The following is a 15780-nucleotide window of genomic DNA, read 5'->3' as shown; positions in this document are numbered from 1 at the left end:
GAACTAGATTGACTCCAAAGAAAAGAGAAATGATTTCACTACCTAAAGTCAGAAATAAGAGGAATATATTACTAACCATTCGATAAAAATAAAGGGGATGCTAAAAGAATATCTCAAACATTGTACAACAATTAACCAGATATCCTAGATTAAATGGACAAATTTCGAGACACCCTCAACTTACTATGACTGAATCATGAACACATAGAACTTCTGAATAGGATATCACTAGTAAAGGGACTGAATTGATAATCAAAAATCTCCCAACAAAGAAAAGCCCAGGACCATATAGCTTCATGAGAGACTCTTTCCAAAAATTAACAAACAAACAAACACAAAACTAACACTAATCCTCTTCAAACTATTCCAAAAAATTTAAGAGGAAAAAAAGTCTCCTAAGTCATTTCTAGTTTCTGAGACTCATCCTAGGGCAGCGTTATGCTGATAGCAAAGCCAACAAAGGAACTACAAGAAAACTGCACACCAATATCTTGTCTGAATATTGATGGAACAATGCTCAACAAAGCATCAGCAACACCAGTTCAACACCATATTAAAAGAATTATACACAATGACCAAGTGAAATTCCTCGTGGAATACAGGGATGATTCACACATGAAAATCAGACAGTGTAATAGACCAAATTTCAGAATTAAGAATACATGAACATGATATCTCATTTGATGCAGGAAAATCAGTCAACAAAATTAAAGATTTTTCATGATAAAAACAAGTAAACTACCAATAGATGGAAACTTCTATAAAACGATAAAGTAATACATGCAAAACCATAGCTGACATCGTTCTTCATGGGGAAAGTCTGAAAGGCTTTCTCTAAGACCAGGAACATGGCAAAGATGCCTACTTTCACCACTTGTATCAACACAATACTGGAGATTCCAGAAATGCAATTAGGCAAGAAAAATAAGTAAATAGCACTTAAACTGTAGAGGAATAGGTAAAACTATGTCTTTTGTACATGACCTGATTTCATGAGTAGAATCCTAAAGATTCCTCACATAAACATAAACTGTTAGACTTAATAATTGATTCAGCTCATTTGTGTTATACAAAATCAATAGTCACGAACCAGGAGCGTTCTATATGCTAGTGATGAGCAACTCAAAAAGGTAATTCAGCAAACAATTCCACTTATACTAACATCAAAAAATATAAAATACTTAGAAGTAAATTTTTGCATGGACACAAAACACTGAAAAATGCAAAACATTGCTGAAAGAAATGAAAGAAGCCATAAGTAAATGGAAAAACATCCTGCATTGGTGGATTGGCAGACTTCATCAGGATTACCTAAAGCAATCTTGAGATTCAAACACTATCACTATCAAAATCAACATGGCTTTTTTTTTTTTTTTTTTTTTTTTTTTGCCAAACCGAAAATCCCCTTTCTAAAATTCATCTCAAGGGACGCCAAATCACCAAAGAATCCTGGAAAAGAACATAGTTGGGGAACTCACACTTCTTTATTTGAAAATCTATTACAAGCTGTAATAATCATGGTACTGTGATACTGAGAGTAGAATACAGATATACAACAATGGAATATAATAGAGACCCTAACAAACCCTCACATGTAAGGTCCAATGATTTTCAACAAGAGTGCCAAGGCTATTCAATAGAGGAAAGAACAACCCTTTCAACATTGGGTTCTAGGAAAAAAGATATCTAATGTGAAGAATAAAATTGAACCCTTACCTTGCTCTACATAGAAAAATGAACTCAAATTAGTTGAAAGGACTTAAGTGTAAGAGATAAAACCATAAACATCTGAGGAAAAACTATAGGCAAAACTCATGAAATTGGATTTGGAAGTGATTTCTAGAGCATGACCTCAAAAGCACACATAAGAAAAAAGGAATATATGAATTGGACTTCAGCAAATTTAAAAACTTTGTACAGCAGAAGACAATATCAAAAGTGACAAAATAACTCAGAGAATAGGAGAAAGTTAACTCACATTTTGCAAGGCATATTTCTCACAATGGATTAATAACCAGCATTATAAAGAACTATAATTGAACAACCAAATAACAAAATGCCCGGTTAAAAAAAAATGAACCAAAGACTAGAATAGACATTTCTCCAAAGAAGGTATTCAAAAGGTGAGAAAGCACATGACAAGATGTTGAAGATCACCAGTCATTGGAAAAATGAAAATCAAAACCACAGTGAGATATCTCTTCATTCCTTAGAATGGCTGGCTTTTATCAAAAACAAAACAATACAATACAATAAGAAATCAGAAAATACGGATTGACTAAGCTGTGGGGAAATTGAAACTCTCGTACGTCATTGGTAGGAATATAAAATGGTGCAGCCACAGTAGAAACAATGGTGTTCTTCAAATTTAAAATACATAATTTACCATATGACCAAACAATTCAACTCTTAGGTAAATATCCACTAAATTATAAGTATGTAGTCAGGACATCAATGTTCATACCAGCATTATTCTTAATAATTGAAGGTTAGTAGAAAAAATTCATTTCCATCAAGTGATGAAGGAGAAACAAAATGTTAATGTAGATATATTCGATGGAATATTACTCAGCCTTGATAAACAATGACATTTTGATATACTCTATGGGTGAACCTAAAAAATACTATTGTAAAGTGATAAGCCATATACAAAAGGACAGATATGTGATTCCAGTGACATGAAATATTGAGGAAAGACAAATTCATACATACAAAAAAGTAAAATAGACGTTCCTAGTAGTTGTAGCAGAAGAAGAAATGAGGAATTCTTGTCCAATGGATGGGGAGTGTCTGCTTGCGATGTTGAAAGAGTTCCTGAAATGTACAGTGGTGCTGCTTTCACAATATTGTGAATGCACTTAAGCCACTGAATTGTATCCTTAAGAATGGCTGAAACAGTAGATTTTATGGTACACGTATTTTAGCACAGTAAGAATTGTATGCTCACAGAAGGTAATCACCCCATGTAAAGCTTTGTATTGGAAATAAATGGTTGGTGGGAAAAGAGAAAAGATATCGTTCCAAAGGCTGGTAGATTTGAGAAACCTGCCCTTCAAGGGGGAGATAGAACCATGGGAGCCACAAAGCAGGGGAAATAGCAGGCTTCAAACTCATGTTCTGAAAAGAATTATGGATGGCTGGCTATATCTGGACAATGAACTATGTGTTGAAGGGATCTGAGTCACCCTCAGGCAATCCTTTAATTGCAGCTGCAAGACTTTGCAGGTGGATTTCCGGTCTCAGTGACCAGCCAGTCTCTGGGGACATCAAGAAATACAAAATCACTCCTTTCCTTGAAGTGTCCTAAAAACCAGGCAGAGACATAAATCAGAGGAGCAGCTGCTGTGGCACCACACATACACCCAGGGTTCTTTTCTATTTCTTGGTTACTCCTCAGCGAGAACATTGTCATTCACCCTTGCTGAGTGGGAACTGGTAAAACCCATGCACTAGCAGTTTGCAAGCAAACATGTCTCCTCAGGGGGGCACATGCTGTAACAGGCAGGTTGCGGGCCTGCTAAGAACTTCAGGTGGTGTGGTTTGTAAGTCTGGAGAAGCAGATTGGGGTCAGGAAACTGAACTGCTAAGATAAAAAGGGGAAGAAATAGAAATGTGTGTTGGATGGTAAAATGGAGAGAATATTGGAGGAGAGAGGGAAGAAGATTGCGAGGGTCAAGGTTCAAGAGGACCCAGTGAAAGGTGAAAATCTGTCATTTTGTATCTATAAAGTTCACATTTCTACCTCTAGCCCAGACCTTGCTCCTGACTCCAGATTTGTGTGTCCAACCAGCCTCTTGACATTTTCCTTAGATAGAAATCAACCTATCACAGTTAATATTTCCCAAACTGAACTCCTCAATTGCCTCCACATTCTTGCACATTTCCCAGACGCTCAAGTCCCAAGGCCTTGGAGCTTTTCTTTCCCACCCCAAATCCTACATATCAGGATATCCTGACCTCTCCTTCTGCATGGACCGCAATCTGACCTCTTTCCCCTTTCTCTTGGCTGCTACCTTGCTCAAGACTTTTCCTCATTTGCCTGAACACAATGAGCTCTTGAATGCTCTAGTTGCTTCTGTCTATGCGCCAAGGTGGTCATTCTACACCAAATACTAGAATAATTTAGAACTCATATGGGATCGCGTCACTTATTCTTCCAAACCTTGTAATGGCAACCATTTCAGTCAGAGTCAATGCCCAAGTCCTTGAATAGAGCCAGAGGATTCTACTCTCATGCTGTTCCCATGCTGTTCAGCAAGGCTCTTCCCCAGAAAATCATGGCCAACCTTCTTATAATCTGTGCTCTATCTCCCTTCTCACGATGGCCACTCAGGCACCTGTGTAAATACATCCCACCATGAAGATTCTCTCATTGTCTTATCCAGATGATCTGTCATGTTTTTTTCCCTTAATACTCAAAAGTTGCTGAATGCAATGTCGTTTCCGATTTGTTATGTCTATTGTTTCCTGTCCTTTCCTCCATTATGACATACATTCCATGAGTGCTACTACTTTGTCTCTTCTATTCACCAGTGTGCCCTATGTTCGTGTAATACTCCTTGTTGCTTAGTATGTGTATAGTAAATATTTGTGCAATGTGTGAAGAGTGCAATGTGACCATGTTCTGAGACCCTGAGGTCTATCTTCATTGGAGAATTTCTCAGGGAGTTACATCAGAATCTGAGCTTCCCACATGCATGGCTTGGGAGAAACAACTATTTGCATATACCCAGGAAACAGAAGAGTCTGAGAGAAGCAAACCACAAATGCTTTTCTCCACACTCCACCCTTCCCACACTGTTTGGCAGATCTACAGGAATCTCATGGGATGGCAGTGGGGCTGTAGGCTTTGAGAAGATCAATGCCTAGGCCCATGAGATTTAGCATCAGATTGCCTAAAATCACTCATACCCCTCCCATGTACCATTGAGGGATTTGGACCTTTGCCTGCCTCCTCTTTTTATCTGTAAGATAGAAGTGACAAGAATGTCTAGCTTGGATACTAAGGTAACGTGACAGAAGAGATGTAGGTATTTCCAGGTGTGTGTGCTACATGGTGAGTGTTCAAGAAATTGGACACTTATTCCTCATGAGATTTCCTGACATGGAGGCATCACCCAACATCAGATAATTGGGATTGGGACGAAGATAAGATTTAATTAGAGATGCAGATCATACAGTCAGTAGGCTCCACAATGTTTTATCCTTCTTTCCCCTCTTCCCACCCAGATCCTACATGAAGGGGGATCTCCAGAGTAGTAATGCACAAAGTTCTAGTCATTTTGTCAAGAGAGAAACTTGCTTTACTTAAGAACTTAGTGGAGGGTGAGCAATAGGTTTAGAGAATTCAAAAGAGAGTGAGTAGCTGAGAGACAAGGATCCAAATATCTGTTCAGTGTTCATTTTATGGAGACTGGACATGTTATGAAAAAAAAAAAGCAAAATGTTTTCAAAAAATCCTATGTGTGGACCTCTACAGAGGTAGGACGACAGAAGGAGAGGGGACCCTAATTTTGTTGGTTCCTGGAATTCACCTAGATAGTTATCAAATCAATCTGAACTCATGTGAAATCAACTGGAGATCTGAGAATTGAATTTCCGCAATTCTACAAATAGAATAGTGACCGCTTTTTGCAAGGTAGGAGGTGCAGAGTTGTGAGTACAGGGCGCTATATCAGAAGATAAACCACAGAGAGAGGAAGCATCTGTAAGGCAGGTACCAGAACGAGATATAGCAGTGGAGTAAAAATTTGGAACTTTTATAAGTCTGTTACAGTGGGAGACATTCCTGTCTGAAAGGCTCAGGTAGCCAAGTGGGGCTGAACCCCAGGTGGGACTGGGACGTCAGGATCCCCAGGATCACAGGAATAACAGGGAAGGCAGCAGAGTTCGCAGGCATTGGAGTGGGGAAGCCTGTTGCATCAGCATGCTCAGAGTGGGCTTTCAGCTAGGTGTTGCCGTAAACCATGAACGGTGGCATGTTCGGTGACCACTCTCTAAGCAGGGGCCCAGGAAACTGAAAAACCCCAGGAGACCCCGTTCCCTCTCCAGGAGGAACCACGTGGGTGCATGCCAGAGCAGCCCCTAAAATTTAGAGACTCCAAACAGTGTTGTGTCCTGAGATAAAAACACTCGGTAACAGGCTGGGTGAACACAGAGTGTTCTCTCTCTTTCTTTTGTTTCTATATTCCTTTGATTTGTTTTGTTTGTATTTTTCTGGTGTGGTTGCTATTTTTTTTATTTTCTCTCTCTTTCTTCTATTCTTTCTGGATGTAATGACGAGACAGAGAAACTCATTCCAATAAAGAGGCAGTACGGACTGCTAGGGATTAAAGCAACATGGATATAAGTAGGATGTCAGCACTAGAATTCAGAACAATGAGTATAAAGATACAACCCTGGCTAGAAAAGAAATGTTCTCTGCTAGAGAATCTCTTACTGGAGAGATAAAAGAACTAAAATATAATTAGGCTGAAATAGAAAAAGCTATTATTGAGATGTGGCCAAAAATGGAGGCTCTAAGTGTTAGGATAAATGAAGCAAAAGAGAATTAGAATATAGAAGGCAAAAGGCAACTGTGAAAGAGAGAAAAAGGCAGTGTGAAAAAGAGAAAAACTATGGAATCACAAAGGGAGATCAGTGATAGCATAAAGCAAAATAATACTAGAATACTAGGGTTGCAGAGGTGGAGGAGAGAGACACAACAGAGACAGATATGGAGAGAGAGATGCAGATTTAATTGAACAAATCGTAGTTGAGAACTTACCTAATCTGGAGAAGGAAACAGGCATACAAGTCTAGGAGGCACAGGGAACTCCTTTTCTAAATCAATAAAAATATGTCAACACCTCAATAAAAATATGTCAACACCTCGACATATAATAGTGAAACTTGCAAATCTCAGAGACCAAGAGAAAACCCTGAAAGCAGCTCAGAACAAGAAGTCTGGAACCTACAAGGGTAGAAACATAAGGCTAGCTGCAGAGCTGTCCATAGAGACCTGGCAGGACAGAAAGGCATGATATATTCAAGATGCTCAATGAGAAAAATATGCGGCCAGGAATACTTTACCCAGCAAGGCTGTCAATCAAAATAGAAGGAGTGATAAAGAAATTCTAGGACAAACAGAAACTAAAGGAATTTGTGAACACTAAACCAGTACTGCAAGAACTATTAAATAGGAGCCTTGGAGCAAAGAGAGAGCCCAAAAGTAACATAGACTAGAAAGGAACATAGACAATCTATAAAAACAGGGACTTTACAGGTAATACAATGGAATTCAATTCCTATCTTTCAATGATTACTGTGAATGTAAATGGGCTAAAAACCCCAATCAAAAGGCACAGGGTGTCATATTGGATGAAAAGCAAGACCCATTGATATTGTGTCTGCAAGAGACTCATTTTAGACTCAAAGACACCTCCAGATTGAAAATGACAGGGTGGAGGACCATTTATCATGCTAATGCACATCAATAGAAAGATGGGGTAGCAATCCTTATGCCAGAAAAGCTAGATTTTAAAACAAAGAGTGTAATAAGAGATGATGCAGGACACTGTATGACAATTAAAAGGTCTGCCCAACAAGAAGATTGTAAATATTATGCCTCTCTGTGGGAGCAGCTAATTATATAAACCAGTTAATAACAAAATTAAGGAAACACATTGATGATAATATAATAATACTAGGGAACTTTAACACCACACTCATTGCAGTAGACAAATCATCTAAGCAGAAGGTCAACAAGAAAACAAGGGCTTTGAATGACAGACCAGATGGACTTTACAGATGTATTCAGAGCATTTCCTCCTACATCAACAGAATACACATTTTTCTCGAGTACACATGGAACATTCTCCAGAAATCATCACATAATGAGTCACAATCACGTCTCAAATGGTACCAAAAGATTGGGATCATCCTTTGCATATTTTCAGACTACAATGCTTTAAAACTTGAATTAAATCACAAGAGAAAATTTGGAAGGAACACAAATACATGGAGGTTAAAGGGCATCCTACTAAAGAATGAATGGGTCAACGAGGAAATTACAGAAGAATTTTTCTTTTATTCAAGGAAATAAATGAAAATGAAAACACAAGAGTTCAGAATCATTGGGATGCAGCAAAGATGGTGTTAAGTGGGTGTATATAGTATTACAGACCTTTCTGAAGAAACATTGAAGTCTCAAATATAGGGGCAGCCCAGGTGGCCCAGCAGTTTAGTGCTGCCTTCAGCCCGGGGCCTGATCCTGGACACCTGGGATCGAGTCCCACATCGTGCTCCCTGCATGGAGCCTGCTTCTCCTTCTGCCTGTGTCTCTGCCATTCTCTCTCTCTCTCTCTCTCTCTCTCTCTCTGTGTGTGTCTCTCAAAAATAAATAAACAAAATCATGAAAAAGAAAGTCTCAAATACACAACACAACCTTACATCTAAAGGAGCCAGAAAAAGAACAGCAAAGAAAACCTAAGCCCAGCAGGAGAAGAGAATTAATAGAGATTAGAGCAGAACTCAATGAAATAGAAACCAAAAGAACAGTAGAACAGATCAATGAAACTAGGACATGATTCTTTGAAAGAATTCATAGGATTGATAAACTCCTGGCCAAACTTACCAAAAAGAAACGAGAAAGCAACCAGATATCGAAAATCATATGATAGGGGAGAGATCACAGCCCACACTGAAGAGAGACAAACAATTATAAGAATATATTATGAGCAATTTTATGCCAGCAAATCAGGCAATCTGGAAGAAATGGATGCGTTCCTAGAAACATGTAAACTACCAAAACTGAAACAGGAAGAAATAGAAAAATTGAACAGACTCATAACCAGGAAAGAAATTATAGCAGTAATTAAAAATCTCCCAACAATCAAGAGTTCAAGACCCCATGGCCTCCCAGCAGAATTCTACATAATATTTAGAGAAGATTGAATAGCTATTCTCCTGAAACCGTTTAAAAAAATAGAAATGGAAGGAAAACCTCCAAACTCTTTCTATGAGGCCAGCATTACCTTGATCCCAAAACCAGACAAAAACCCCAACCAAAAAGGAGAATTACAGACCAGTAATCCCTGATGAACAGGGATGCCAAACTTCTCACCAAGATACTAACTAATAGGATCCAACAGTACATTAAAACGATTATTCATCCTGACCAAGTGGGATTTATTCCAGAGCTGCTAGGGTGGTTCAACATCTGCAAGTCAATCAATGTGATTCACCATATTAACAAAAGAAAGGGCAAGAACTGGAGCACCTGGGTGGCTCAGTTGGTTAAGTGTCTGTCTTAAGCTTAGGTCATGACCTTGGGGTCCTGAGATTGAGACTATGTCAGGCTCCCTGCTCAGCGGGGAGCCTGCTTTTCCCTCTCTCTCTCTGCCACTCCCTCTGCTTCTTCTCTCTTCCTCAAATAAATAAATGAAGTTTTTTGGAAAAAGAAAGGACAAGAACCATATGATCCTCTCAATAGATGCAGAAAAAGCATTTGACAAACTACCGTATCCTTTCCTGATTAAAACTGTCTGCAGTGTAGGGATTGAGGGGACATACCTCAATTTTGTGAAAGCCATACGTGAAAAGCCCACTCCTGTATCATCCTCAATGGGGGAAAAAGTGAGAACTCTTCCCATAAGGGCAGGAACACCACAGAGATGTCTACTTCCACCACTGATGTCCCACATAGTATTGGAAGTCCTGCCTCAGCATTCAGACAACAAAAAGAAATATGAGGCATCCAAATTGGTAAAGAATCTAATTTCACTCTTGGCAGATGCCATGATACTCTATGTGGAGAACCCAAAAGACTTCACCAAAAGCTGCTGGAACTCATGTAGGAATTCAGCAAGCAGCAGGAAATAAAATCAATGCACACAAGTCAGTTGCATTTCTGTACATAACAATGAGACAGAAGAAAGAAAAATTCAGGAGTTGATCCCACTTACAGCTGCAACAAAAGCTATAAGATACCTAGGAATAAACCTAACCAAAGAGGTAAAGGATCTGTACTCTGAAAACTGTAGAACACTTATAAAAGAAATTGAGGAAGACACAAAAAATTGGAAAAATTTCCTGTGTCATGGATGGGAAGAACCAATATTGCTAAAATATCTGCTACCCAAAGCAATCTACATATTCAATGCAATCCTTATCAAAATATCATCAGAATTTTTCACAGAGCTAAAATTTGTATGGAATCAGAAAAGACCCTGAAAAGCCAAAGGATGTTGAAAAAAGAAAACCAAAGCTGCTGGTATCACAATTTTGAACTTCAAGCTGTATTACAAAGTTGTGATCAGTAAGACAGTATGGTATTGGCAGAAAAATAGACATATACATGAATAGAACTGAAGATAGATCCCACAAGTGGACCGTCAACTCTATGTCAACTAATCTTTGATATTTTAATCTTTTAACTACTGACAGAAAAAAATATCCCATGGAAAAATTCTTTTCAGCAAATTGTGTTAGAAAATTGGACAGCCACATACTGAAGAATTAAGCTAGACCATTTTCTTACACATACAGAAGAAAAACTCAAAATGGATGAAAGACCTAATGTAGGCAGGAATCCATCCAAATCCTAGAGGAGAATAGAGGCACCAATCTCTTTGACCTTGGTTGCAGCAGTTTCTTGCTTGACACACCTCCAAAGGCAAGGGAAACAAAAGCAAAAATGAACTACTGGGAATTCCTCAAGATAAAAAGCTTATGCACAGCAAATGAAACACTTAATAAAAATCAAAGACAGCTTACAGAATGGGAGAAGATATTTATAAATGCCTTATCAGATAAAGGTCTAGTATCCAAAATCTATAAAGAGCTTATCAAACTCAACAGCCAAAAAACAAATAATCCAGTCAAGAAATGGGCAGAAGACATGAACAGACATTTCTCCAAAGAAGACAAACAATTGGCCAACAGACATATGAAAAAATGCTCAGCAGTACTCCACATCAAGGAAGTGCAAATCAAAACCACAATGACATACCACCTCATGGCAGTCAGAATGGCTAAAATTAACAGGTCAAGAAATGAAAGGTGTTGGCAGGGATGCAGAGAAAGGGGAACCCTCTTATACTGTTAGTGAGAATGCAAGCTGGTGCAGCCACTCTGGGAAACAGTACGGAGGCTCCTCAAGAAGTTGAAAATAGAGCTACCCTACAACCCAGCAATTACACTATTAGGTATTTATCCAAAGGATACAGACATAGTGATTTGAACGGGCACCTGTCCCCCAAAGTTCATAGCACAATGTCCACAATAGTCAAACTATGGAAAGAGCCCAGATGTCCATGGACGGATGAATGGATAAGGAAGATATAGGGTATATATATACAGTGGAATATTACTCAGCCATCAAAGAACTGAAATCTTGCCATTTGCAATGATGTGGGTTGAACAAGAAGGTATTATGTTAAGTGAAATTAGTCAATCAGAGAAAGACAATTATCATATGACCTAAATCATATGTGGAATTTAAGTAACAACAGAGGATCATAGGGGAAGGGAGGGAAAAATAATATAAGACAAAATCAGAGGGAGAGAGAGAAACCACAGAGACCCTTAACCCTAGGAAGCAAACAGGGTTGCTGGAGAGGGGTGGGGAGAATGGGGTCATAGGCATTAAGGAGGGCACGTGATGTGATGGGCGCAAGGTGTTATATGCAACTGATGAATCATTAACCTGTACCTCTTCAACTAACAATACACTATATGTTATATTTTGATTTTAAATTTAAAAAGGAAAGAAAAAACTCCATGTGCGTGAGCAAGTTTGTATATGCAGCTTTTTCACACCCACCTATACATGTACACACGTGAAGACACACACACAAGTGCATTCACACACACACACACACACACACACACACAAGTGCATTCCCGCATATATATAATGTGTGGCCTAGCATGTTAGTATAGACTTCATTTTGAGGAATAAATGAAATTATAAAACGTGTTAAAATTCAGTAAAAAAATTTGACACATAGGAAACATCCAGCACATCATTTATAAAAGTTTCTGAGTTCACAGAACAGAACTGGAACTCTAGAGACCCCTGAGTGTGATAAGTGATGGCTCTTCTTCTGTTTGACTCTCTGTGTTTTCTGATGTTTCAGAAATTAGCCTCCAATGAGAATGAAGGAGCATAACATGGTTAACAGAATGATCTGTGCAGCTGGGTGGCCTGGACATGAATCCCAGCTGGGCCACTCTGACTTAAGTAAGTGATATTGGGCCTGCTGCTCTTCCTGCCTCAGGTTCCCCATCTGCGATCAGGACAGTCTGAGCTACCAGGCAGGGCATTGTGAGGATTAGATCAACGAACACACGCAACATTGTCATTGTTACCCATTGAAGCATCAACTGTTTGGACACCTCTGGTAACCAGCTGCAGGTGATGGATTCATAGAGGAAATGCTCAGATCCCTAATGTCATGCTCTCAGATGATACCCAGTCCTTGGCCTTCTTTGGCAAGCCTAGGTAGCACATCTGTGCTTACCTGGAGGCCTTCAGTGTCCACGGGCAGGGAGAGGTTGAGGAGTCAGGGAAAGGGGAGTCTCCCCCAAGGGAATGCTCACCTGTGAGTCCCAACAGCAGAGCCAGCAGCAGGTAGGGAGGGGGGCTGGGTTCAGAGGCAGGAGCTGACATTGTGGAGGCCAGAGGACCCTGCTCTGTGCAAACGTGTGTGCTGGGGAAAATGAGCCTCTGTTCTGTAGAAAAGAAATACCCACCCCTCATGTGATATAAGGGAAGCATCTCTGATGCAGTGACATAGCTGTGAGGCAGCAATCTGCTTCTGCATTGTGAAACAGAAGTCATGTACAGAAGACCTTACATGGTGAGGAGGAAATGTAGGAAGAGGCCTTTTCTTATGTTTCAGAGGGAGTGGACAGTTCTAGCAGAAACAATGGTTCCTGCCAACCTGGGGCCTCTGCGCTTTGCACTGGGCCCCTCCCCCCATCTGGAGGTCTTCCAGGTGATTCTTCACTTAGAATCTCCAAGCCAAGAAGAATCTGTGGTTGGGGGCTTGTCCTAAACTCCTGAGCCTATGACACTTGGGGGTGGCTAGCTTGTGCCCTCATTCGGTACCTTCCTCCACCAAGAGCTACTGTACTGGAGGAAGGAATGGGTTTGACAGGACCTGAAAAACTTGGGGATCAAATGAGGTCTGCTCCACAACTGACTCCCTATTGTAACCCTTTATTGATGGAACTGGTAAAACTTCACCTCAATGCACAGTGCACTGTGGACCTCAGAAAGGGTTGTGCTTGGGGCACCTCACTGGCTTATTGGTGGAGTTAGTAACTCTTGATTCAGGGTTGTGTTTTTGGGCCCCAAGTGGGTATAGAGATAACTTTTTGTCTAGAAAAAACAATCTATAAAACAATCTATAACAAACAATCTATAAAAAGTCGATAAAAAAGAAGAAGTTGCATGTGTTTGCATCATTTCTTTTCTTTCAGGAGAGGAAGTGGGTTTCGCTGTCCTCAAAATCACATTCCCAGGCATTTATCTGATGGATATGAAGACTACAGCCTCACAAAAACCTGTGTGTGAATGTCTACAGAAGCCTTCTTTGTAACGGTAAAAAGCTGGTAACAAGTAAAATATCCAGTGATAAGTGAATGGTGGAACCAAGTGTGCTACATTTCTACGAGGAAATACTACTCAGCAATAAAAAGGAATAATTTATTTTCATGTGCACAGCTTGTAAGTTTCCAAAGGCATTACACTGTGTGAACAAAATCAATCTCATGATGTCACATACTGTGTGACTCCACTGACACAACATTCTTGACATTATAGAGAACAGATTGGCATGTGCCAGAGGTTGGTGTGATGGAGCTGACTGTCCCTAAGAAAGAGTAGCACAAGGGTAACTTCTGTGGCCACAGAACCGTTTGTACCCTGAATATGGTGGTGGTTTCACAAAATACACATAAGCAGGTGGACACGCACAAAAGCTAGGGGTGTTACACGATTGAGCTATAAAATCCAATATCATTATAATGAGGACACTGACTATGATGTTATCCAACATTAAAATATTATGTTGATGGGGTAAAGATGTGCATACATGGGTGGGTCAGGAGTGACAGAGCATTGTATCCCAATCATCCATAGTGGGAAGTCAGTGAATATTTCCGACGGGTGAGTAGTCAAGAAGTGGCAATATAAGCATGCTATCTGAGTTCTGGCTATCATCTCTAGAAGAAGCAGTTAAAAATAACCAAGTAAGTGCTCGCTTTGGCAGCACATATACTAAAATTGGAATGGTACAGAGAGGGTTAGCATGGCCCCTGCACAGGAATGACATGCAAAATAATCAATTAAAAGACTATAAAATGGTTGCCTCTGGGAGATAGAGAATAGTGGGAGGTGGGGAGACTCTAATCTTCATATGTAGAACGTATAGAACTATTTGCCTCTGAAACCATGTGCATATGTAAGTTTAATGAAGGTAAAAACTAAGCTAGTTGAGCTGATTGGTGTTGGAAGAGTTACACATAAGAGAATGTCCATACTTTGAGCATTAGTATGAGTGTGATAAGCTTGTTGGAATAAGATTGATGTTCAAAACTCAATTACAATCCTATAAAGCAGTTCCAAACCTCAATGGCGATATGCTTCATAAAAAGAACCATACATGGATGGAGTGGTTTATTATATGGCAAAGATGGTTGTGCTGACCAGTGAGTGCTGGATAATTTATCCCAATGGGAGAAAAAATGCAAGATTCCTCTCATTTATCACACACACACACACACACACACACACGCAACTCAGAAGAACAAAGCTAGATCAGGTATAAATGGAAAGAGCAAAACTTCATCAAAGATTAAAAGCTTATTTTGTGCTACAGTAGCTCCCAAATGATACTAACTCTGCTGCTATGTGGACCATGGCAGAAGAACACGAGGGATCCTCTCATGTGTGCCCAAGGGTAGAGAGAAATACTTGTAAAGTTGTCTTTCCCAAATAGTAGGTTAGCTTTAATATCATCCTCAGAAGAATCTCTAAGCAGTAGCATATTCTTATAATACACAGCTATAGAGCTGTGGAAAGTTAATAAAGTGGAGCTACGTATAGCAACATGAAGAAATCCCACAAGCTGTATTAAGCATAAAAAATAAAAGTTGCAGAATGTCGTATAGGGTGTAATAGCATTTATATAAAATATAAAACATGCAAGTAAAATTGGATAATGCTTAAGGATTATCGTATGTTGTGAAATTATAAAATCAAATTTGAGAATGAGAAACTCCAGAGGAAGGGCAAGATGGCAGAAGAGTAGGGGTCCTCGACTCACTTGGTCCCACCAACTTACCTAGATGACTTTCTAAACATCCTGAACACCTACGAATTTGACCTGAGATTCAAAGAGAGAACAGCTGGAATGCTACCGACAGAAGGGTTTTCACTTCTAACAAGGTACGAAGGCGAGAAAAAAATAAATAAATGAATGAAAAAGAATCACGTGGGGGAGGGGCACCGCGAGTAGCAGGGCTAAAGGGCAGCAGCGGGGGCCTCAGGGACAGGAAAGCCCAGCTCTGGAGAAGTGGGAACTTGAAAAACCTCACCAGAATTTTCCCTGATGGAAAAGTGCTTAGTAGGGAAATCGGGCAAAATCCCAGGAGGGGCCGTGAAGCCTCAAGATTCCCCGAGTCACTATTAGAGGAGGGGCTCCCGGGGGAAAGCTCACCGCAAACCTCGGGTCCCATATCCATAAAGGGCTGGAGCACCACAGCCCCGGTTGGTCAGGTGGGCCTGCTCTA

The 15780-nt window shown here is 39.9% G+C and overlaps 1 protein-coding gene, 1 long non-coding RNA gene and 1 other non-coding gene across 8 annotated transcripts in view; 2 read left to right on the top strand and 1 right to left on the bottom strand.

The window, feature by feature from the left end:
• LOC144298075 (signal-regulatory protein beta-1-like) overlaps positions 1–15780 on the bottom strand; it is a 42595-nt gene that overhangs the window by 13979 nt on the left and 12836 nt on the right. For 2 of the 6 annotated variants that reach the window (XR_013365052.1, XM_077872486.1), the window contains exon 1: positions 12583–12741. The exons of 2 other annotated variants lie outside the window; for them this stretch is intronic. Coding sequence is in view for 3 of the 4 variants with exons in the window: in XM_077872486.1 (XP_077728612.1) it covers positions 12583–12652 (70 nt within the window). In the remaining variant the exon portion in view is untranslated. Of the gene's footprint in view, positions 1–12582; positions 12745–15780 lie in introns of those variants that run through there. 2 more of the 6 variants (XM_077872482.1, XM_077872485.1) reach the window with 2 other exon arrangements.
• Positions 12429–13630, top strand: LOC144298087 (uncharacterized). Its single transcript, XR_013365077.1, has 2 exons — positions 12429–12842; positions 13468–13630. It is a non-coding gene; the product is annotated as an uncharacterized LOC144298087 (long non-coding RNA).
• On the top strand, positions 14243–14349 carry LOC144298942 (U6 spliceosomal RNA). Its single transcript, XR_013365777.1, has one exon. It is a non-coding gene; the product is annotated as a U6 spliceosomal RNA (small nuclear RNA).

This window comes from Canis aureus, chromosome 26 (genome assembly GCF_053574225.1).
Source record: "Canis aureus isolate CA01 chromosome 26, VMU_Caureus_v.1.0, whole genome shotgun sequence".
Taxonomy (NCBI): domain Eukaryota; kingdom Metazoa; phylum Chordata; class Mammalia; order Carnivora; family Canidae; genus Canis; species Canis aureus.
The sequence above is the reverse complement of the archived record's forward strand: the minus strand, read 5'-3'. Positions and strand labels throughout refer to the sequence as shown.